Source organism: Myxocyprinus asiaticus, chromosome 50, assembly GCF_019703515.2.
Source record: "Myxocyprinus asiaticus isolate MX2 ecotype Aquarium Trade chromosome 50, UBuf_Myxa_2, whole genome shotgun sequence".
Classification (NCBI taxonomy): domain Eukaryota; kingdom Metazoa; phylum Chordata; class Actinopteri; order Cypriniformes; family Catostomidae; genus Myxocyprinus; species Myxocyprinus asiaticus.
This window is the reverse complement of record NC_059393.1, coordinates 24,774,994-24,800,509: the sequence shown is the minus strand read 5'-3', so window position 1 is coordinate 24,800,509 and position 25,516 is coordinate 24,774,994. Positions and strand designations below refer to the sequence as shown.

Below are 25,516 nucleotides of genomic sequence, written 5' to 3'. Positions count from 1 at the left end.
TATTACAACTAGCGCCCAGTTTACCATACTATTAGGTGTGTCTGGGGGCATCCAGCGGACAGCATCACAAATGGTTTCTATTTGCTTTGGTGTACACAGGCAGGGTCTCTAATCAAACCCACTGAACCGACCATCTTGTCTTTGGCCTCGGCTGACTTGAATGACAGGGAGAAGGCTAGCTCTGATTAGCTCTGTTTAGCTCTGACAGTGACAGAACTAAACTTTGCTGGAAGGTTGCCACTTTCCAGGTAGTGATGGGTTGTTCATGAACGAATCGTTTATTTTGAACAAATCTTTTATGTGACTCAGAAGAACGAGTAGTCCCAGAGAGTGATTAATTAATTTTATGTTGGTCGCGCATGCGCATTGCGTATCCTCCATTCGTTTGTTACGTGAAAACCACCACTGTGTCTCGATTGGAAGACTGCGTCCTCCGGAGGTCTAATTTGTCGGCCGCATACGTAATCGAGGCTGTCTCGTTTAATAAAAGCGAGTAGGACACTTCGAATGCAGTCTTCAAATGCGACCTTCTTTTACGGGAATTCGGAGGATGCATGAGGTGTATTCTTGGTGGGCACTCACAACCCACAATTCTTTGCTTCATCGGAAATGTCTAAAAAAAAAATGTACGCCAATTTGCCCATAAATATGATGTTCAAACGCAAGGAATGTTAATTCCCAAGTTGAAGTACCTCAGTAGATGGGTGCAGAGTATATAATATGTATAATTATATTAATATATAATTTAAATAAAGTATTAGACTAAAAGTACACCTGTAAAATCGATTTTCTTTTCTCTTTACATCATTATAACTCTCCTAAAATGTACCTCATACATTCCCTTCCAGAGGGACTTTGTTCACTTCTCACACAAAGCGCTTGATAAAGAGTGGCGTGCTGTCATAGCAACCATGTTAAGTTCCATTTCCGTTTGTCCTACGAAGGCCTCTCGTTTAAACGAGGCTTGTTAAAGGAGGACACTTGGTATACTGCAGCCTTCAAAGGACGCGTCCTACGTAGCATGCAGCCTTCCAAATGAGACACAGCCCACATAGGCACTGTACAGGTAACAGAAATTAGTTCACCTTTCAACTTGGTCTGAGTCGTTCGTTTTATTCGCTACACACATACCACTCGTAAATACAGTAACCTTATTTCTTAACGAACAGTGAGTTATCTGCAAACTTTTTAATGGTGACCATGTTCACGGGAAAACTGCCTTTGGGTCGCTTTCCAGTTCCCCATTCGACGGCGCTTCACCAGATCTCACCATTTAGATAATAATTCACATCAAAGTTGCAATTTTTTTTTTTTTTTGCGGTTTCAGCAATGCTGTAATTCCCTGCATATTCTCCCCTACACCATTTCACCATAGCAAACATTTCTGTTTAGGAAAAAAATGTAATTAAACCAAATTAAAACTCAAAATCACATTGCTAGATTCTGACGAAAGGAAGAGGAAGAGCGGGTGTGGTTATGCAGATAATAAACTGACCAATGAGAAGAGCTGATTCACTCACCTCGTGACAAAACAACATCAAAAGAGCGGGAGTTGCTATAGAGTTGCGCGTTTCAAGAAATCCCAGAAGGATGGACCTGAACCTCACAGTTGAAATGGAGTACAGAAAATACCTACAAAAACGTCGATCAATACTAGCACGAACTGAGCGTCGTTGTTAAAGGTAAGAAGAAAAATTTGCATTAAATATTATTTTCAAGACTCATCCCAAGACCCAATCGGGCCAGTGCAGCGTGGTCACCAAAGTTTATCATGTGTGGTTTTTTTTTTGGTTTTTTTTTTAAGTCTTGCTAATTTAAACATTCAAGTAAGGAATAATTGACTCCGGCCCGTTGAATAGTTTAAAAATAATGCACACCTGAGGTGGTAATGTGCTCGTTACACATCGTATTATACGAGTATTCCACTTATACCGCAGTTATTATTATTATTATTATTCTCGTTATAAACCTTAACAACTCTTTTTCATCCCCACTGAGATGCAGGAGTGCGCTGACATGACAGCTCTGTTTTTCTCTCACTAGTATGTTTGGGCCTAAAGTGTGTGCGTTACGCTTATAATGTGTGTGTGAGAGGGAGAGAGGCTTGAGGGTTTTTCACACAGATATTTCAGATAATAATAGGAACTGTTGATCAAGTGTATCTAGCTCCGCGTCGTGCCTAACAACGCCCCTTAGCTGTTCAAAATTCACTGTAAAACACGTCTTCACGGGGCTTATTGCTTTATTAATACAGCTCAAGCCTTCGTTGCTTATTCGAAAACGTCGCATTAGAACTAGTAACGGAGGATGCACTGCTTTTAAGCACTTATTGGAGAAACAAGCTTGTGTGTGTGTGTCTTTTCCTGTTATCTACAATAATAAATGAAACGGAAAAGCCTGTGAGCAAGTATCAGTATTTATTTGTTTTATTTTTCTAATATCTACTGTTATAAATAACGAAAAAGCCCGTGAACAAGTAGGCCTGACAATAGTTATTTATTCATTCAGTTTGTTTTTTATCAGCATGAAATGTAAAAGACTGTGAACAAGTAGGCTTTTAGGGTTTATTTATTTATTACCATTTCTATTGAATTATTCAGTTCATTCTATTTAATTTATATATTTCTTTATTTGATTTGGCTATGGTTTATTTATTGAAATTAAACTGCACATTTCCATTAATTGTAAAGTTTGACATGGAAAATGGCAGATCAAATGCAGGGGGCGGCTTGTTGGCGGAGTTTGTTTTTTCCTGGGGATCGTTGGTTTGATTTTAAGTGGCATTTGGATGATTTTCAATGGCATTTGGGCTTTTGTTTCCTGACAGGATCATGCTCCATTGCTTTCTGTCTTTTGCTGGAGGTGCCCAGTAGCTTCTCAGGCTTGTTTCGCACTTGTGACCAGTGACAGACATGATCTGCCTGCTCTCCAGCCCTGCTTCTGACATGGTTGAAGGAATGGTTGGTGTATCTTTTGGATAACCCGACTACCTCTCTGATGTGCGGAAGCATGTTTCCGAGATCGTTCACACCCATCGGTTCGTGGGAGTACCAGTACTCTCTCCTGTGGAGGATGTGGCATCAGGTGGGCATTTTGCGATGTACTTTTTGAAAATTTTAACTGGGCAAAGGGTGTCACCTGGATTGGAAAACATGAATCCTCTGTAGCTGGCTTTGTTGGGATCACTGGGCTTTTTGTGGTTTTTCATTTCTGCATTATGAGACAAGCAAATGTGTTCAACACCATCTTAGTCTTTCTTTAATGATGAATGAATGTTTTCTTAACTCTTGATTTCCTTCTCGTCCCCTCCTCGCCAGGTTCAGCTGAATGTCAAACCAGACTTTGTGAACCAGCCCGGCTGCTGTGTCTGGTGACAGATACGAAGGATGGCCCCGAATACATCGTTAGATTATCTGAATTCTGATTGCCCAATTATGTTATATTTAGAAATATAACGGTTCAGTCCAGTTCTTGGGGAGAGAAAACTTGACACTGAATACTCTGTGCCAGCTGCAGTTCTGACTGTGGCATAGAAAGCTTGCAGCTGGTTATTTAGGGCATTTGCCCCCTCTCTCTACCTCTTCCACAGAAGTATTTTTGGCTTTAAGCCAATCGTTAAAAACATTTACTGCCCAAGCTTTTATTTTTTTGGTGTTTACTTCGTGTTTTTCACCCTCAAGCCTGTCTAGCTGTTCATCACTGATTGTTTTATGTAATTTGCTGTTGCCGGATCCCTTTGAAGTTCTCTTTCATTTGTAATGTTTTTAATCTGGACTGTCCAATTCAGCTGCCGCCCAGTTGTTGAAATTCTCATGCTTTCCATAAATATTAAGTTATTTCTGGAAAATCGAAATTGTTTGTTTTTTGATCTTTTTGTTTGTTTGATGCTGTGGTGGACTGTAGGCTAGCCTATAACTTTTCTGTTATTTCATTTAACTTGGCGGAGTGATATGGAACCGTTATGTGGTTAAGACCTGGAACTACTTCATAGCCGTGCGTTTACTTGAAAAATAATTGCGCAACTTAGAACATCCGTGAACCAATCAGAATCAAGCATTCAACAGACCAGTGCTATAAATTAAAGTTAATTAACAGTTTAAATACAAAAGCAGTAGCTACTGGGTGTAACTCCAGTTTTATCTAGATTCATAGCTCTCTAACGGGCTTTTCTATGATAAACTAACTTGTTTTATTGTGTTGCAGGTCACAGGAAGAGATGCTTTGGAAGTGTAAGTATTGTTCTCACAACTGTGAAAAGAGGGCACCGCTATTTAAACATTATAGGCTCAAACATGGAAGTTTTGCAAGAATGGAACCATTTCCTTGTTTACATCAGGAATGTCTATGTACATTTAAATCACTCAGTGCACAAAGTACACTTATCCCGCCTTCAGACCAAAACTCCAGATCAGCAACCAAATGTAAGTTTTGCTGTGTGTCGTGTGTTTGCTGAGGCTGATTACTTTATTCACCTGCATACTGCACATTTAAAAGTAAACCATAAATTCAGGTGCCTTTTATAAAGACTGTAACTTTGAAAGCTGTGTCTACTCCACTTTCAAAGTGCACAAGAGTAAAGTTTGCTAAATACCTGTCTTATCTTTTTATTAACCATGAGTTTTATTGTCTCCGAGAAAGATATAAGAAAGATGACAATGACAACATGACCAGACACACTTGAAGATTTGATTGGCGGGCTCAAAGGCACTGTCCAAGCAAACTACAGCTTCGCCTTACAATACCAAGATCCTGAATTTAACAACGAACTATGTAATCTTACAGATCTCTCTGAGCTCCCAGAGAAGCCAACCATCAAAATCATCCCTATAATTGAGCTTGTACCAATCACTGCACAAACTGAATTTTGTAGTGACACAAACAGCCAGACAGACACAGAGATCCTGTCCAACTCCTCTCTGGATAGAAGTTCTCAGTGGCCAGAGGTATTTTACATTCCCACATTTAGTGTGTGTATATATATATATATATATATATATATGACCATCTGGGAGTGGTTAACACTGTGTGACCCAAATGATGTAGTGTTGGGGTTCATAGATGGGATCATTTGACCAAGAACTGGATCTGAGTCATAATAAATTAGGAGATCTGGATGGAGAGAAGCTCTCAGTTCTATTGATGGACTCTCATAGCAAACTGCAGAAAATGAAGTGAGTAAACGCTTCTGATTTTATATATTATAATTAATACATGCAGTAAAGTGCACACAAGGCTACCAGCAGCAGATTAGCAGATATAAAGGCCTGTTGTGTAAATGTGTGTTGAAGTACAAGAAGAAAATAGTGCTGTTTTTCTGTTTAGGTTGAATAATTGTAAACTGACAGAGAAAAGTTGTTCAGCTCCAGCTACTGTTCCCTCCACTGATACCATTCTGAAAGAGATTTATCTGAACAAATGTACTCTGGACTCGGGAGTAAAAAAAACTCTTGTGAGGGACTGATGAATCCTCAGTGTAAACTGAACATACTGAAGTGAGTGAACTTTCTCTATCATCTACACTCTGCCACTGCAGTACAATGACAACAATATTACATATCTTTGCATCTGTTTACCTACCGAATTTAAAGGAAATTTAGTAACATTATTTTTTTTAGTTAGTAGGTGTACAAATAATCTAATGTTTTCCCCTTATTACTAAAGAATTGTCCATGTATATGTTTGTATTTAAATTTTAATATTGATTAATTTGTTAGCTAATGTTGTTAATTAGATATCACATTATTTAGTAAAGTACAGCTTTTGAATTCTATTTAGTAATGTGTTACTTGTAGGCTGCCTTGTTTCCAAAAGGCTCTTTAATGTATTGGTTCTTGTTTTGTCTCTTTTCCTGGTTCCCTTCCTGATTGTTCTTCAGCAGTGTCTTATCCATTTAGTCTGTGTGTGTATATTAGATGTTTCATTACGAAGGCTGTTGCTAGGTAGGATGTGTCCTCTGTAGGCAGCGGTAAACTAAGGGTCCTTAACTTAGAAGCTTTGTTTAAATGATATGGCCTTCATAGAACAAACGGATATGACAGCATGCCTTGCTGTCAATCTACATGAGCACTGTGAGAAGGGAATATCTGAGGTAAACTTAAGGAGAGTTAAAAGGGTATAGAGAGAAAAGAAAATTGATTTTGCAGCTGTACTTGTATATTTACTTTGTAATACTTTATTTTACATAATATAAGTATTGCACATATTATATATTATACACCTGTCTACTGACTTTCTTCAGCAGAACACATTTGAATAAAAATAGAAAAATATCTCGGCACAATTGGTCCTTAAAATGCAGACGATCAGACTTTTGAAGCTCCAAAAATCAAAGACAGTCAGCATAAAAATCATCCATATGACTCCAGCGGATAAATGAATGTCTTCTAAAAAAACGTGATCGCTTTTGTGCGAAAAATATAAATATTTAAGTACTTTTTAACTCTAAATCATGCTTCCTGTCAGCAGCAGGATGCCCGTTCATGTCACGAGAGGGCTTAGTTCACGTGGTCTCTTGTAGGATTTATTCACATTGGCATGTTACGGATGTAATCTCAAATTCCCTTTCAAGTAAAATAATAATAAACACAGATCTAAACTAAAACCAACCAAGCTTCTGTACATCATTCCTCCTACTTAGTAAAACAGCGCTGCTCCTTGTGTTTTGCTTGTGCATCAGTTCTCACGTGTCTCACGTGCATCACACATGCATCCTGCTGCTGACAGGAAGCATGATTTAGATTTAAAAAGTACTTAAATATTGATCTTTTTTGCACCAAAAGTGATCATATCACTTTAGAAGAGATTAATTAAACTACTGGTGTCATATGGAAAACGTTTATGCTGACTATCTGTTCTTTGTGGAGCTTCATAAATCTGATCACCATCCACTTACATTTTAAGGAACTACAGAACTGAGATTTTCTGTTTTTCTTCAAATGTGTTTTGTTGATGAAAGAAAGTCATACACACCTGGGATATCATGTGGGTGAGTAACTGATGAGAGAATTTTCATTTTTGGGTGAGCTAACCCTTTAAGTGCTCAAATTAGAAGCAGTAATTATCCAGGCAATGTATTATAATGTTAACTACTTAACATTATTGTAAATGTTCATTCCTTTGGTCAAGCTTTAAATGTATTGTGTTTTTTTATGGTTATTTATTTGTATATTACTTGTCTCTTCGTGCCTTGTTCTGGATTACATTACTATTAAAACTCTATTTGGGTTTCACAACTCTGACTCACCTGAACAATATTACACTAACCTGTGGTTGTATCTACCTGGGCAGCAATGCGATTTAATGGTATGCTGGATTTAAGGTATGTTTTTGCTGATGCATAAAGAAAATTGGCATTTAACTTTATATGATAATTCATCATGCATATGGTTAGTTTTAAATTAATCAACTCTCATATTAATGACTTAAAAGTACAAGTTGTTTATCAGTGTATCTATAAGATAACATACAAAGATATTCAGATCTACTGAGGTATAGTTGTTATTTGTGAAAAGTATTATTCATACTGCTTGTGTAGTAATTATTTGTAACCATAATATTAATTTTAAAAGAACATTGTACTTTTTGTAGACTTTCAGATGGCAGCATCTCTGAAGAAGGATTTAAAGCTCTGTCTTCAGCTCTGAGATCAAACCCTTCACAACTGATAGAGCTGGATCTCAGTGGAAATGACCCTGTAGAATCAGGAGTGAAACTGCTCTATGATTTACTACAGGATACAAACTGTAAACTGAACACACTGAAGTGAGTATTCTTGAAATAATATACATTTCACTTATTTTAAAAAGAGAGTTCATGTGAACATTTTTTTTTTTATCTGAAAATGTAACCAATTTATTCGTGAAGGACGTGGGTGGCCTTTGTTTTCAATTGTTTACATTCAGCATGTGTGTTTAGTATCAGTGTAATCTGTTCAATCAATACACCATTTAAAAGATCTAAGGCTGCAGATTTGTTCCAATTAAAGCATTGATCAATCTAAATGACTTTCAGCCAATGATTTCTTATTTTCTGTAAAGAGTGCACAATAGACAGCACAACAACAAAGCACGAAGTCCTTAACTTTTTTGTTATAGCAGTGTAGATTTTGATCCAGCAATGATGACATCCATCTGTTTTGACTGCAATAGTCCATTACATGAAATCCATAGTAAATCTTTGCCCAAAAACATGCGAACTTGTGTAAAAATGCATAGAACTTCCATTGTTTACATCATGAAATCGATAAACACAATGACGTCATCCTTTTTATTTGACAAACTATGCACATCTAACATGCCCTTCGATAAATCAAACCGTATAAATGTGTTTATTAGAGTGTCTGGAACAGAAGTATTGCACCTCTGATGTTTTCTGAATAAAACTGGCTTCATAGTTTTACAAAATAGTGCATAAGAACAACCATTTTCTTTTGTGTTTGCACTTTTTTATCTCCATGTTAGTAACAGATAATATAGTAATAATATAGTTAGTCATTTTAAAGATTTCATAGTAAAGTCTCAAGTGTTAGCTTTCTAAAGATACTTGATTATGTGTGTAGTCAGAGGGACTCATGAGCAGTAAACCTTTTTATTTTAGGTGTTTCATTTACCCTGTTCCTCACCAAAGTGGGGATGCAAGGTAACAGGTTGCACAAAGACCTTTTAATTTGAATGATTATTATTGTAGAACATCAGCTCAGGTTGTACCAGAAATAGTTTTTGACAAGTAATAACAATGTATACTGTCCTTCACCTCCCTTCTGGTTATTAAGTCCTTCTGCAGAAGAGGCCTGTAAGTATCTGACATCAGTTCTACAAGTTAAAAATCCTTTACTCCTGAGAGAACTTAATCTGAGTAAACAGAAATTAGAAGACTCGAGTGAAGCAGCTTGCTGATCTACTGGAAGATAAAAACTGTAAACTCAAACTTCTGTGAGTATTGTTTCTGATAAAGACATTAGTTGATGTTACAACTTCATATGTTTGAGTGCATTATAAGTATAAAATCTGTAAAACATTTGGAAAGTGACTAACAACAAGAACATGAAATGATGAAATTAGATGTGATTGTATTGTAGGGTTGTAACTGTTGTTTTATGTTTGCAGTTATTGTAATAGTTGCTGATCTTATTTGAAGTGTCATGAATTACGTTTGTGAAATAAGTTCAATCATACAGCGGTTAAAGCAACACAATTGTCATCCCCTTAATAACAATATTGACAAAGTTCTATGTGTTGACAAATGATTCCTCTCCTTTAAGTCATTTTAGGCTGAGTGATTTTGGTCTTTCAGATAAAAGCTGTTCATCTCTAGCTACAGTTATTATCTCAAACTCCAGTCTGAAAGAGCTTGACATAAGCAACAATAATCTTCTGGATTCAGGAGTGAAGAAGCTCCTGAAGGGATTAGAAATTACAAACTGGAGAAACTCAGGTAAATGGATTAAATCAACAATTGTTTGATTTTTGAATGATTAAAATGTTCTCTTTGTCAGAAGGTAAATTACAATAGTAAAGTAGATTGATTTTTTTGCAGTATTCCTAACTGTGGCATTACAGAAGAGGGATACAGTGCTCTGTCTTCAGCTCTGAGATCAAACCTTTTACACCTGATAGAGCTGGATCTCAGTGGAAATGACCCTGGAGAATCAGGAATGAAACTGCTCAATGATTTACAACAGGATCCAAAGTGTAAACTGAAAACACTGAAGTGAGCCATGAAATAATAAAAAAATATATGCAGGCTAATTATTTATAGAAATATTGAATCACTCATAGAATTAATTAAACCGTATTCTATTGCATCGAAGTTGACAAAGTGAATTGAAGAAAATAATGCAAAATGGTTTGCTGGGGTTTTCATTTAACATAATTTTCTGTATTTTTCATCACACCAGTTTTAGTTTTAAATTGAAAACTGCTGTATCTTCCCTTCTCTGCAGGTTTTTGAAAGGTTCTGCAGAAGAAGCCTGTCAATATCTGACTTCAGTTCTTTGTGTAAATCCTTTAATCCTAAGAGAACTGAATCTGAGTAAACACAAACTAGAAGACTCAAGATTGAAACGGCTCACTGATCTACTGGAGGATAGACACTGTAAACTCAAACTTCTGTGAGTATTGTTTCTATATTTAAAGTGTCTGATAAAGACATTAGTTGACAGCTTCATGGGTTGGAATTAGGGATGTGCGAGACAAGTCAACTAAATGGTTCTGATGCTGTTCAACACTTACACATTTACATTTGGCTTTATATTTTTATAGAGGCTGCACATAAATTATTGTCAGTAATGTTACACATTTTAAATATAATTAATAATACAAATATTATTGAAAAAAAGAGGATATCTGGAGCAGATACAAAGTTGCATTTCACTTCAGGCTGAGAGTGCTTACCTCTCCCACTCGTGGTGAATGCAGGAAAATGTCGTTGTGCTAGACAAGCAAACTCAGCAAAGTTAAGAAGCTTTGAAATCACTTCGGTGGTGGTGTGGGAAGCGAATGGCTTGAAAATCGGATGTTTTCACATGAGTCTTTAAATCTATGCATGCTTAAGTTAATTCCCTGCCGATTGGGCTTTCTCAAGCGCAGGATAGCTGCCTCAGGTGAGTCAAATCACGTCTTTCACCAGACCATGTTGACGTGTTCATTTTGCTCATCATAAAATGTATCCTTTTAAGTAGCCTAAAAAATGACTGTTTTAGGCTAGGAATGAATTTTTTATTTTTTTAATCTGCCAATTAAGAAAGCTATTTTCAATGAGGTAGCCGACTGCTTAACGGGTTAAACTATCTTTTCTACTATGTGCATGTCATGTTTATAATACATGTTTTTTTTTTTTTTTACATTGTAACTGTTATTGGTTAACATTCTTTACAAAACAGCTGTCATATTAGCTCAGGGGCTAATGCACGACTGCATGTCGTGAAATATGAGCAACTTTTTGGCAATTTTTTTTTCTCTCTCGTAGATTTGGCTAAGCCTACCTGTTATTTTCCACAATGTCCTGACTGTTTTAATATGTTAAGTAACTTTCACTTGGTGAATTCCATTTAGAATAAGCTGCATTTAGAAAAACATGTAACATGGATTTCATCAGCAATAGCTGCTGGGATTTTAACTGACCAACATTTTCTATATATTTCACAGTACCGATAATTAAATTGAATACTGTAGCAACTTCCCTTCTCTCCAGGTTGTTAAAATCTCCTGCAGAAGAAGCCTATCAGTATCTGACCTCAGTCCTTGGTGTAAATCCTTTACTTCTAAGAGAACTGAATCTGAGTGAACGTAAACTAGGAGACTCAAAAGTGAAGCAGATCGCTGATCTACTTGAAGATAAACACCGTAAATTCAACAAACTTCAGTGAGTATTTAAAATGTTTACATCATTAACATTAGCCTAGTTTCCATCCACTTTTCGCACTATTTTGTTATGGATAAAGTGAAAATGCGTAAAAATGTTTGCGAAATTTGCTGTCTTCTGCCTGTTTACATTCAAATGGCCTTTTATCAATAAAAATGGTGTGCGTGATGACGTCATGCTTAAACACTTTGTTGCATAAGTTTTGGTTTAGCGCAAAAGAAATCTGCCCTGAAGCCGTTTCCATACAGAAATGCGTGTTTATCGCTAATTCGCCTCCCAGTTACCCTAATTTTTTTCCTCTGAAGTTTTGGTAAAATGGGGAGAGTATTGAGACAATTAATTGAAATTAGCCAGCTTACTATCATTTTAATTTCTCAAATAAAAGCGATCAGAAGATGAGGAATTGCAATCAAAATGGAGCAGTTGCCCTTCTGATAGGACTCTTAATATCGGTCCTGATGTTGTGCCTATGTTGCCACCGGTTCCGACCCGAAAGCGAATCATCATGGCCCTGTTCAAGCTGGCAACCTGCACCAAGTTGTGGGGGAAACTTTCAGTTTTAGTATAAGGAACATCTATCCATATGTATATGCTGTGTGCACTGATAGTAAAGAGAAATTTGTGCAGTGTAATATGAGGGTTTACAGATGATACATTCCTGATATTCAATAGGACAATCATCTAATCTAAAGCATTGCCATCACAGCTGCATTATGTCCCACATATTTGTCCAGCAACTTTTAACGACTAACTGAACTTGATTGTCATCTAAAATTAATGTCATAATGCAATTTACATTTTCTGAAGCAGCTCAGCAAATGCGATCTGAGGTAAAGAGGGTTAGATTTAAAATATTTAAACGTTTTAAAATGTTCAAAAGCTGGTTTTCTGAAAGTGAACTCATTGGACAAATAGTTCTGATAATTTATAGTCTTGGAAAAAAGTGCAGAACATTCTGAGAATGTCATTCAGCCAACTTATTTTGTCTACAGAACAGGGTAAGGCTAAGTTTGTATGAAGAAAAGGCATATATAGGTCTAAAAATATATATTTCATTTGGTAATACATTTTTTTTTTAATTTAATGCTTTTTTCATTTGGTAATTTATTTAATTTAATACAGGGAATTGTGCCGGCATTTTTTCAAAAGTAAGCTAAACAATAATTTAATAGAATTGGGCTGTTAGTGTTTCAAAAAAGCACACTGAAGCATTTCTCCTAGTATTGTGTATTTATTTTTAATTTAAAACATCTTAGTGCACAGAAATGATTTGTATTATGGGCTAATTCCATGACTGCTGTCTATTATTTTGAATGGTGTGGAAAAGCAACTTTAAGAAATAAACTGATTGCTACCGTGATTAAATTAATCACAAAGAGTGGCCGTTAATTTGTTCTCCATGTGCATGACACGAGATATGTTGACACTCCTGGAAGTGTCATGTTTGCAGCATCTGATCTGTGCAGGTATGCCGTTAAGATCAATCCATAATCGCGTACAATAAATTGGCTTTCATGGATGTATACTGTCATCATGGTTAAGACAGGCTAACGATTGGGGCAAATTCTTTGCATTAATGCCAATTTTCTCGACAAAAAGTTTCCAATCCAGTTTTTCGCATTTCACATTTGATGTATCGACACAGTTTATGCGCTAGAGTTAAATGGAAAAATATTATGTCGACACTTGTGAAATTTTGGCGATAATTTGCATTTCCATCAGCTTTATTTTGATGTGCTAAAGCTTTTTTCGCAAAAAATCCTTGGATGGAAACGTAGTTATTGTTTATTACATTTTAAACACGTGTTTAGACTAATTTTGTTCTTTTAAGATCTGGAAAGCCTTGTATAGAATTGTCCCTCTGTTAAAGGTGCAGTATGCAAGATTCAGAAACCCTTATTATTAATGACACCTGTGGCCATTAAGTGAACTGTAGCCAGCTACGTGTTGCTCATGCTCGCACTTGTGCATACATTCCATAGGAACGCAAGCGAGCATCGGCCAAAACAGTGACATAACGTACAAAGAGACTGAACATGATCCACCAGCATCATGCTGACAGATGAGGTAGCATAATTAAAATTACACAGTTATGATTATTTTACTACAAACTTTGAGACTAAACTAAAACTACTTATCAGCTAACATAGCATACTGATACACACAGCTACATACTACCGAACTATACCAGACGGTTTACTGTTGCACTGCACTGTTATGTTAGACTGTTGTATGTTTTGTATGTCATATGTTGTACTACAATCAAGAAACCAGTGTATTTGCTTAAATTTATCCTGTATACCCGACTTTTAGTATAAAGAGAAGATCGTTGAAATTATTTGAAAGTTAGAGAGGAAGGTAGCTTGCAATTCGTCAGCGTTAGCAGGCAAGATCAAGTTAGCTTAAATTACACAGATCAATCCTTATGGCACTATATTTGACATGTTTTGCAGTTATGTAAGCTTACCTGACCAAAAAGAATGCCAGTTCAGGGTTGGTTTTGATCCCCAAAACCGAACAAAGGTTCTTCCAGGAATCAAATGCCCTGCCGATGTTCACCTTAGTTTTCCCTCTACCACGATCATGTTCCCACTTAGCCAGACGGGATTCAGTAGAAGGCTTTTGGGAGCACGCATAAACCTCACATCCTTTGGATTTTCCCAGGAAAACGGACCCACTCCCTTCGCATGAAAATCAGTCTACAGGCTTTAATAGGCAACCTAGGGAGTCCAGGAAGGGCTCATTTTTATAAGTTGCGTTTCAAGCCGTTCACACATTGGCAAAAAAGGTGAATATTATATGAAAATTGTTACAACTGCACCTTTAATGTAGCTGTGATTTGTGACTGAAATAAACTGAAGAATGTTTTAATCTTTTTCTGCAGGCTGAATAATAACTGCATTACAAAAGAAAGTTGTGGTATTCTACTTTTCAGCTTTAAATTCAAATCCTTCAAACCTGAAAGAGCTGGATCTGAATGGAAGAATCTCAGGAATGAAGAATATCTGCCCTCTGTTGAAAAGAACACAAGTTAGACACTGAAGTACATAATTTTTATTCATCCAAATGTTTGCTTGTTAATATATATTTTTAAATGTCCATTTGATTAGATTAACTCTCACTGAAAATTACAAAAGCAGTGCTGATTGAAATTGCATTTTCTTTTTTTCCCTTTTCCGATTTGACTGTTTAAATCACATTTTAAAGACTTAATGTATTAAATACTGTATTGTAATGTTAATTAACATGGAAATGAGAAATCAAACTATTGCCAAGGCATTAAATATTACATGTCTATGTGGTGAGATTTTTGACAATATTAAAGTCCAGTTGGCGCACATTTTGCACAAGTAATTTAGTATTTTTCTCATTTGGGTATTATTTTTGGTTCATTATAACTTTAAAAATGCCATTCATTTCACTCTTGTTTATTTAAGCTAAGAACATAAAGTAGGTTTTCAGAACCTATTTATAAAACAGTATTGTATGATAATCTTGTGTCCCAGCAAAATAAACTATTCTTGTTCCTCTAGATTGTCAGGCTGCAGTATTACTGAAGAAGGATATAAAGATTTGGCTGCATTTCTGAGATCAAACCCTTCACACACACGATAGAGCTGGATTTCAGTGGAAATTACCCTGGAGAATCAGGAGTGAAACTACTATTTACTACAGGATTTAAATTGTAAAATGTAGATCAGGTGAAAAGACTTAAAATATTTTAAACTGGCTAATCAAAAGTAGAGAAATCTCACTGCTTGAGTAAGTAAAATATATCTTAAAAGGGAAAAGAGCCTTCAGAAACACCTTGTTGCTCAAGAAGAAATTAAATATACAATTCTTCAAAACAATTATGCCACACTATACCAGAAATATTAATCACTTTCAGTAATATCACAGTAGTTACATATGCATGAAACAAATCTACTTATCTATTGTTTACAAGTCATAAATCTTACTGATAAAAACCGCAGCAAAATCAAACAAAGGGAGTCCAAAACAGACTACAAATCCCATGAAGCTTTGCTCACTAAAGGATCGAACTCTCAACTCCTATTGGATGAGGCACACAACAGAACATCCCTCAACCATGACATCATCGGGAGTAGAAATATCTCTGAGATGCTTCCGGGATTTGCTTCCAGCAACTTTGCTCGCCGTGTGTAGACGCTGCTCTCAGGTGTAGCCTTGTGGCAAAAGGAAGTAACGTACGACTTGAAACAGTGGCCATACAATCTCCATCTCGTTGGACGAGTTGAGATTACTCTGTGTTCCACCAAACACTAACGGATCTGAAGGAGACAGCCGAGCAATCCGCATCTTCATTCGTTTGTCTGCAGAAGTGAAGAGAAAAGATTTCTCTTCCATCTTCAATCAAGTCGACATCGCTGATTTCTCCGCCAGCCCGCCAAGAATCAGCAGCTGTACCGCCCACTGACAGAGTGAGGAAACGGCCTCCCATCATCACCCGAGTCTCGAGGAACCGAGTCGGAGTTAAAGGACGGATGAACACGCATTTGTCTGTGCCGTCATGCGATTCAAGTAAGAGGTTTACATTTGGGCAGAGATGGAATATTATAGTGTGTTATTCTTGTGTATCAAGGTTATTGCTTGTACAGTTTACGGACCACCGAGTCCGCTCATTGCGGCTAATACTCAAGGTATTAATTATTACAAATGAGATCTGCTGTGTTGTAGTCCAACCACATTGGACTGTTGTGCATTTCTGCCATCGCAGGTGAGACCGGCACACTGAGTTTATCCATTAAAGAATCAAAGACCGCGGGATGGTTTACGAGCCGTCCAATGCGTCTGAGTGATAAACTAACAGCTGCTTTCTCTCACACAATCGCGAAATCGGCTTTGGGGCCGTCACTTTATTCTCTCTCTCTCTCTCTCTCTCTGTACTAACCACACACACGCGCACACCTGACCAATCACAAACATTCTCGCACACATTTTTGGCTAGTAGATAGCTTCGTGATAAAGCTCAGCTTTGTCCCTAAGCTATCGTACAAGCGGATACACGCAGTAAACTGGCAGACGCCATTGACTGGTTTCTCTCCGCCCACATTCGTGGCCATATTCTCTGGCCGGAAGTCTCACATGACATACTCTCCACAAGAGTCACGTCCACCATTTTGTGCGCGTCTCTCCTTACACACACACACACACACACACACACACACACACACACTCCCTCACACGCACAAATATGGTTTCCATATCTAATCATATCACTGTTTAGTTTGTAGTTGTAAGTCGGAATTTTATTGACTGCATTGTATTAATTATTAATTGATAGTACTGCATAAATAAACTTTGTTATATTTCAAAGAGAAGTGTTTTGGTTTGTTTTGCATACATCTGTGTCACATGCTGACGGGATGTCAGTGCTCGGATTCAAGCCTTCATTGTTTCTTTTTGAAAATCGATATTCGGATGTCGATTTTCTTAAGAAAAATCTAATATTGAAACTGTTATACTATCTGGTTATTAGTCCCTGATTCCAGGGTGGTGCCCTGTCAATATTAATCCATATTAATATTCTATTGATTTTTTTTTTTTATAATTGATAATTATCTTTGATTGTTGAATTTGATCAGTAAGCTAGTGTTAATTTTAATTGTTTCATCTTTGATAATTAATCTTTAATTATTATTTCTAATAACCAAATCCACTCCTAAACGTAGCGCACTACATTTACTGGAGCCCCATATGAGGTTTTAATGAGTTAGATTCAATTAATTAATTTAAATATTAATTAATAAAGAAATAATTACCAATTATTTCTGATAGTAACACTGATCTAAACAACCAGTAAAGCCCTACACATGCTTCCTATCAAATTAATCCTTGTGTGATGCCATGCACAATGGTGTATATCACCTCCATATAGCATGCATTGTATGCTTGTTATATTAATCAGAGCATAAAGGGGCACAAACTGCCAGCTTACTCCAATCATGCAAATGAGTCAGCTTCCAAACAAAGGAACTTTTGCACCTTTCTCATTGGTCAAGCCAAATTTGAGAGGAGTGACCTCCCTCAGGTGTTAAAGGGCACTGTCGGAGTGACCTCCCTTCTCCTGGTTGCTGTTCGTGTGGGACCGGAAACGCCTGGTCCGACCGCGAGGTTGCAGGCTGGCAGGCCTCAAACACATCAAGCCATGTGTAAATTCCTTGACCATGTAAGTTCCTCATAATTTTTTCATTCGACGTGGAAGAAATTGATTGCAACTCAACACCATCGACTCAAGGAACCATCAAGACTTTCTTCTGAGACTGCGTACGGGCGCTCTCTCAACAGCCAAGGCATTGCAAGTATCGTACAATTAACTAACTATACAGAGGTTTAGTATAAGCTGTGAACCCCTTTGTTAACAAAGGTATTTTGAAATAAGAAACTGATGGTTCTTTCAGATGGTTAAATTTCTCTTTTCATACGTCTTTAAATCTTTTAAATACATATTTATAATTAATTATAACAAGTTATGATTAATTATTCATATTTCCCTTTTAAAGATAATATGACTGGTATATTTTGATAAATAATCTCATCCCTGTTTTTAAAAGATTTAGCTTCAAAGCTATACCTAAATATGTGTAATATTATTTTCAATAAGCCATTAGAATAATATTACTCCAATAAGAGAATTAATCATAATTCCTTTATTAAATCTAATTCCTCATAATAGAAATTGTGTCAGCGGATACGAGACATATTACGATTTTAATGGTGGAGAATTTTATTCAGACAAACAATCTAGTTATTTGTCATTTATCTAATTCATAATCATTGTCGAATGTGACTAATTCCATTATAAATTTCCTTACGTAATAATGTAGAATAAGGACAGTTTAATTCCTAGCTCACACATACTGTTTCCCTAAATATAATGGTGGAGGCGCACGGGCACTTTAAACCCATCCTGTGTACATTTAAACTACCAAATTTGTTACAATTCCTCTCCTTTAAATCATTTCAGGCTGAGTGACTGTGGTCTTTCAGAGAAAAGCTGTTCATCACTAGCTACAGTTATTAGCTCAAACTCCAATCTGAAAGAGCTCAATATAAGCAACAATAATCTGCTGGATTCAGGAGTGAAGAAGATCCAGAAGGAATTACAAAATGCAAACTGGAGAAACTCAAGTAACTAGATTTAATGAATGATTGTCTTTTGGTTGGGTCTGTCTGTTTCCTCAGCAGTAGACAGAGACGTATTCAGAAAGCTATTTTGAAGATACTTTTTATTTTTGCAATTCTGTTAATTGGCACTAGCGTTGCGGAAATTACATACCTCTTTAATTTCTTAAAGTTTAAGTATTTCCTCTCTCACGTGTATTTATTAATTGTTTTTCTCCACTAAACAGAAAAGGGAAAATTAACATGCATTTGATATGTTTTATGATGTCAAATTGTTTTTTTTAAATATTATGTAATTTTGATTTTTGTTTCAAACATGTTTTCTCTAGAATGTCAAGCTACACTATCACTGAAGAAAGATATAAAGCTCTGTCTTCAGTTCTGAAATCAAACCCTTCACACCTGATAGAGCTGGATCTCAGTGGAAATGACCCTAGAGAATCAGGAGTGAAACTGCTCAATGATTTAGTACAGGATCCAAACTGTAAACTTAAAACACTGAGGTGAGCCATGAAATAATACAAAATAAATTATACATTGACTAATTATTTCTGTATTTTTACATCAGTAATACAATCATATATATTCAGTTGCTGCATCAAAGTTGACAAAGTGAATTGAAGATAAAAAGATATATATATATATATATAATGTGAACTATTTCATATGATGAAACTATGACTGCGCTGCCATGTTTGTTACCAAAATTCCATATATCTTCAGTGTGTGGGATACAACAAAAGCCAGTGAAATGTTTCCATTTATTAATCTTGAATAAGTGATACTGCTGTTCATGTCAGGTTTCATGCATAGAGAGGGTGAGGACTCAAGCATAGAGTAACAAAAATGGGCTTAACAAAACAAACAAAAACAACCCGAAGGGGAGGGGGGAATCACAGTCCAGGGCGACAATCTAGATTATGGCCTGGGCCTCAAAGGCTATGTGACTCCGTGCCACACAACAGGAACAAACAGGAAAAAACTGGAAACTAGGAACAGACCGACAGACAAACTAAACTGAACAATCCACAATGAAATTGAATGGGACAGAAAACAAAGGGAGGTTAAATAGAGAAGGAAATAAGGAGGGTACCGAGGGAAGGCAGGTGAAGCAAATTATTTAATAACAAGGAAAGGAAGCAGGTCTAGATGAGAGTCAGGAGAGCACATGGCAAACAAACCTACAGAAGCCATGTGCTCACACCAAACACGATGACAAGACACTAGAGGACATGGCAAATGAAACCATCACTAACCATGTTCTTTAACAAAAAACAAGACCGAGAAGTGCATGGCAAAAGAGCCGAACCTAAAGCCCTGCACTCACAAAGACAAGACATGGAGCATGAGTATCCAGATCCCGACTCAGAAACGGAACCAAACCAGACTAAATAGTCAGAATCCAGACACCATGCTCCAAACATGAAAACACAGTCTGGACAGAAGAGTGCACAGCAAGGAATAAAACACCAAAACCATGCACTCATATGAAAAACACAGAACATGAGTGTCAGGATCCTGTCACCACAATAAACATAACTGACAAGGTGACAGGATCCAGATAGTTTACTTACCAGAGCCAAGATTTATTTTATTTTTTTTCAGTAAATGTATATCTTTCGAGACACAGCTTTATTTTTTCAGTCAAGCAGTGATGAGTGGGGGAGAGAATGTTGGTTTTTTTTATAATTTATTCAGACATGTCAGTTATCTGAACACGTGTCAATTATATTTATAACATCATCGATTTAGATAAAACTAAACTGGTAATGCGCACAGGGCAATGTTAAATTCATAACTCCCAGACTGCATAAATGTATGTTGTAACACATTGAAATAAATAAAAAGCACTATAATGTAAAAATACAGTCCTATATATTTAATGTGTATATACTAACACATCATAAGATCATGAAGCACAGACTTTATTCACACCAACAGAATACAATGTAAACATACTGTATTAGTCATATACCTCATGTGTCTCGGTTGCTTTCTGTGTATTCTGAGTTAAAAGAAGCTGTGGCATTCATTCAGATAGTGACATTTTGTGATATTGTGACAAAATAGAGCAGAAAACAACAAAAATATTTGTAACTTCTGATTTGAGAGATATTAACGGTGATGTACCAATGGGCATGTGTACTCATCGGTCACACATTAGACTTGCCAGAGTACAGAGATCAATTGTGGATGAAATATATTTAAATTTCCACAAGTCATATTTGGCAATATTCAAAACTTGGGTCTTCAAACCTGTATACACTTTTCCTGGAACTTAGCATGGATCAAAAGCCACTTATAGATGTTTTTCTTGATATCGTTTCATGGTTTTTTTTTTCCATTCACCACCATTGCTTTGTCCTGCTGATGGTCACAAATATGGCGGCAGCTAGAAAAAACGGAAACATGTGAAACAACATTACTGAAACAGTTCAATAAGTTGAGAATTTTATTTAATACTGCTGCAACTTCACCTCTTTCCAGGTTAAGTCCTTCTGCAGAAGAAGCCTGTGATTATCTGACTTCAGTTCTACAAGTTAAAAATCCTTTACTACTGAGAGAACTGAATCTGAGTGAGCATAAACTAGAAGACTCAAAAGTGAAGTTGCTCGCTGATCTACTGAAAGATAAGCATTGTAAACTCAAACTTCAGTGAGTATTTTTAAATACTGTTAATGTAATTGTGGCTAAAATAAACTGGAAAAATATTTTCTATCCTTGCTTTCTGCAGGCTAAATTGAAACTGCATTACAGTAAAATGTTGTAATACAGTAGTTTCAGCTTTAAATTCAAATTCTTCAAACCTGAAAGAGCTGGATCTGAGTGGAAATAAACTAGCAAACTCAGGAATGAAGATTTCTACTCTGTTGAAAAATACACAGTTCAGACTGGAGGAACTGAAGAATGTATTTATATTTATGTAAATGTCTGCATGTAATAGATTTTTTTATTAACATTAACTGTCTTGAAAAAATATGAAGACTATGTATACTGAAATGGCATTTTCATTTCAATTGACCATTTTCAGTCTTTTTTCACTATTTGCACAGTTTGACAACTTAAATAACCTTTTTAAATATTGTATGAAGTAACATTTTAAATGGTGTAACTTGAATGTGAATTAATGTTAATGGACATTTAATACTGTTATAATTAAAGCATTGCTTGATGCAGATATCTATGGTTGAGATTATTGCTAATATTGAGCAATCATTGTAGCACTTATTTTGCACACTTTCTGTAAAAAGTACAGCAATATTTACTAAGTTTTTATTATTTTATTCATAATTTGAATATTGGTATGAATTTCACTCTATTCATCTCTCTTTATTTTATATTAGTTTGGCAGAAGCTATTTATGAAGTACAGTATGTGTATGATAACCTGTATCTTAACAATAAACAATTTCCTCAAAATCCATTTTTTATAGATTGTCTGAATGCAGTATTACTGAAGAAGGTTATAATAATCTGGCTTCAACTCTAAGAACAAATCCTACAGAACTGATAGAGCTGGATCTCAGAGGAAATGACCCTGGAGAATCAGAAGTGGAGCTGTTCATTGATTTGCTACAGAGTCCATACTATAAATTGAAGACAATCTGGTGATAAAAGACTTCAGATATTTAAAACTCCACAGATATGAAGTCAGATGCCTGTATAGGTAGAGGGGGACAAATGGGCTAGTGCAGGTGTCTGGGAAATTCATATAAAATGGAGAAAAAAACAAACTGCTTAAGTAAAAAAAAATGACCCAAATGGGGGTTACACTTGGTCACTTTCAATTTAATGTGTCAATTTAGTGGGATTAATTTCAATGAAATTGTGTGTAAAAGATGCAATTAATCATACCCCTGACTCATATGTAGATTCTTTAAAAATGAAGATTCAGAAGGGATTTGAGATGCATTCAAGTAAACACTGTTGTATTTGCATATAGCACAGGAATACTAAATTGGTTTTGTCTCTGTTTTGTAGAGATATTATGTGGCCAAGTGTAAATGGAGTGTCCATACCCAGATAGCAATTTGATCATTAAAAACATATGAAGTGACCAAGTGTAAATACCCCTGATTATTTTCTGCTAGTTTATGCAACATTTCACATTTTAAATGGTGAAACTGGGGTCAGTTGTCAACCATAAGTTGAAACTAATAACGCAGTGAACCAATAAAAATTATGGAACTACAAAAGGCAGAATAATTTAACAAAATTGTTATATAATATAAAAATTATATTTTGCTTCCCATGGATTTCTGAAAAGTTCTGCTGCAGAAGAAGCATGTAAGAAATTCACTGAAGTTCTTGGTATAAATCCATTACTGCTGAAAGAACTGGATCTGAGTCATAATAAATTAGGAGATCTGGATGGAGAGAAGCTCTCTGCTCTATTGATGTACTCTCATAGCAAACTGGTGAAAAAGAAGTGAGTACACTCTTCTGATTTTATACATTATAACTTGCATATATGAAATATCAGCCATATTTATTAGTAGATATAAAGGCCTGTTGTGCAGATGTGTTGAAGTACAAGAAGAAAATAATACTGTTTTCTCTATAGGTTGAATAATTGTGACCTGACAGAAAAGTTGTTCAGCTCTAGCTACTGTTCTCTCCTTTGATACCATTCTGAAAGAGTTTGATCGGAACAACAGTCCTCTGATGGACTCAGGAGTGAAACAGATCTGTGAGGGACTGAAGAATCCTCAGTGTAAACTGAACAGACTGAAGTGAGTACATTTATCCCATCATCTACACTATTATTATTTACTTATTTTCATTATTATTATTATTTTTATTTTTGTCATTTTTATTGTGCTTTTCACAACACATTGTTTCAAAGCTGCTTTACAGAAAATGAAGCTGTCATGTCTAATGTCTTTAAGTCATCATTGTGAATAATGAATTATTAAATGAATAATGTGATTGTAGATTATGCCTTAAAAAATTATTTGTCTTTAGGCCCCCAGTGAACAAGCCAAAGGTGACTGTGGCAAGGAACACAAAACTCCATAAGTGTGTTAATGAATGTTTAGCTGACTAATGTTGTTAATTAGGGAACACATTCAGCAAACTTGCATACAGAACAAAACAGAACAAAACTCTGTTCTGTTTAGTACAGCCAGCTCAACAGTAATGGCTTTAATATTTGAACAGCCATTTCATTATTAAAATTGCTTCTGTCCCTCTCTCCTTGTAAACAGCAGCATGAATGGAAATCACATCGGCCAATATTACAGACACATTTTATCTTGGTTAATTGACATAGGTGCTTTACAACTCCTGAGATGCACCAACCACCACTGAAACAAATATTTCTGTTTTTCTTATATTTAATGCATATTTTAATCTATATTCTAATGTATGAAGTATTAAGTTATGATCTAAGGACATGCGATTTTAGGCACAGTGAGTGAATTCTAAGTTTGATCAAACAAAGAGAAAACAAGTTCCACATCTTTGGTCACATGTCTGAAACAAATTTAAATATTTGTAGCTGCATATACGATTGAGATTCATTTTTGCTCATTATTCATGAGTTAATGGTTTAATGAGCTCAAACTAACAGAATAAAAGTAAAAGTTGTTTATCTGCATATGTGTAACCTAATAAATAAAGATTAATCTCTCTAAATCTAATCATATTTATAACATGCATTATTTTAACTGTAATGTTAGTTTTAAAATAACAAAAAGTGTTTGTTCTTTTTGCAGTCTTTCAAACTGCAGTATTACTTAAGAAGGATATAAATCTCTGTCTACAGCTCTGAGATCAAACCCTTCACACCTGATAGAGCTGGATCTCAGAGGAAATGACCCTGGAGAATCAGGAGTGGAACTGCTCAATGAGTTACTATAGGATCAAAACTATAAACTGAAAACACTGAGGCGAATATTCTTAAAATACAGTTCATTTGTTTCAAAAAATGCTCAAACTATTTCCCTGAAAATGTTACCTCCAAAAAGGCCTTTAGAAATAGTGTGACGAAGTGTGACCATTTCAACCCTCTATGGCAGTTGTTTCCGTAATACCACATCCCTTTATTGTGTTTGTTCCCCACAGCACCCCAACCACTGAAAAATAAATAAGCTATAAAAAATCTGTTATATATTTACAGTATATATTGGTCATTGACAAATAAGGTTGTCCAAGGTGATACAAATTATAAATACTGTAAAAATCTGGTTTAAAACACGTTAAGTTAGTAGACATGCAATCTTTGAGTTTGATGTTTTTACAAATTGTTAAAAAAAATTATAGCATTTTGTACAAAACTATTTATTGTCTTTAAAAATGTTATGCAGTGCAACCTTCAAGTAAAGGTATTAAATAGTTTCCTTGCACCTTGAAAACATGTGTATCAAACTTCATCATTGATTTCAAAAAAGTTTTCAAACATATGTTTCAAGGTGAAAAATATGTTTTACAAATATCATGAATTTGTAAATCAAGAATATCAAGAAGTGTTCTCATGGTTGCACCAAATGACCTCAACAAAATGTGCCTTTTCATTTAAATGTCAAAATAATAATATTTAATGATATGACAAAATAATGATTTGTTTTTAAATCTTCACACATAGTCTTGTTGCACCACATGACTTTGATTTTGTGGACAAAAGTTTTTCAAATATTAATCCTATTTTAAAATAAAATAGTTTCACTGCATTTTTTTAAAGAAATAATAATAAAAGATTATTCAGCACAACTCATGCCAACATTTAATTTTTCAAGAATTTCAGCTTTAAATTTTTTTATTACTGTCTCCGGACTCTGGCACCACATGACATTTTTTACTTTAAGCCCCAGAAAAAATATCAAAATGACTTTAAACTCAGTAATCAAAAGCATCATAGAAGAGGTGTATTCAATTAATAGTTTGGTGTGAATTACATTTGTAATTGATTTTTTTGAATAATTTAATAGAAGTGGATAAAAAAAAGCATCATGTCATTGACCCATATATATATATATATACATATACACACACACACACACACACACACA

The 25,516-nt window shown here is 35.5% G+C and overlaps 1 protein-coding gene across 1 annotated transcript; it reads left to right on the top strand.

The window, feature by feature from the left end:
- The first annotated feature begins 9,652 nt into the window (after positions 1–9,652).
- LOC127439082 (ribonuclease inhibitor-like) lies at positions 9,653–24,368 on the top strand. The gene is made up of 9 exons (XM_051695128.1): positions 9,653–9,708; positions 9,941–10,108; positions 11,191–11,361; positions 18,837–19,010; positions 20,995–21,162; positions 21,941–22,114; positions 22,774–22,924; positions 23,094–23,220; positions 24,274–24,368. The coding sequence occupies exons 1-9, from the start codon at positions 9,653–9,655 to the stop codon at positions 24,366–24,368; spliced, it is 1,284 nt and encodes a 427-aa protein (XP_051551088.1).
- Positions 24,369–25,516: the final 1,148 nt, after the last annotated feature.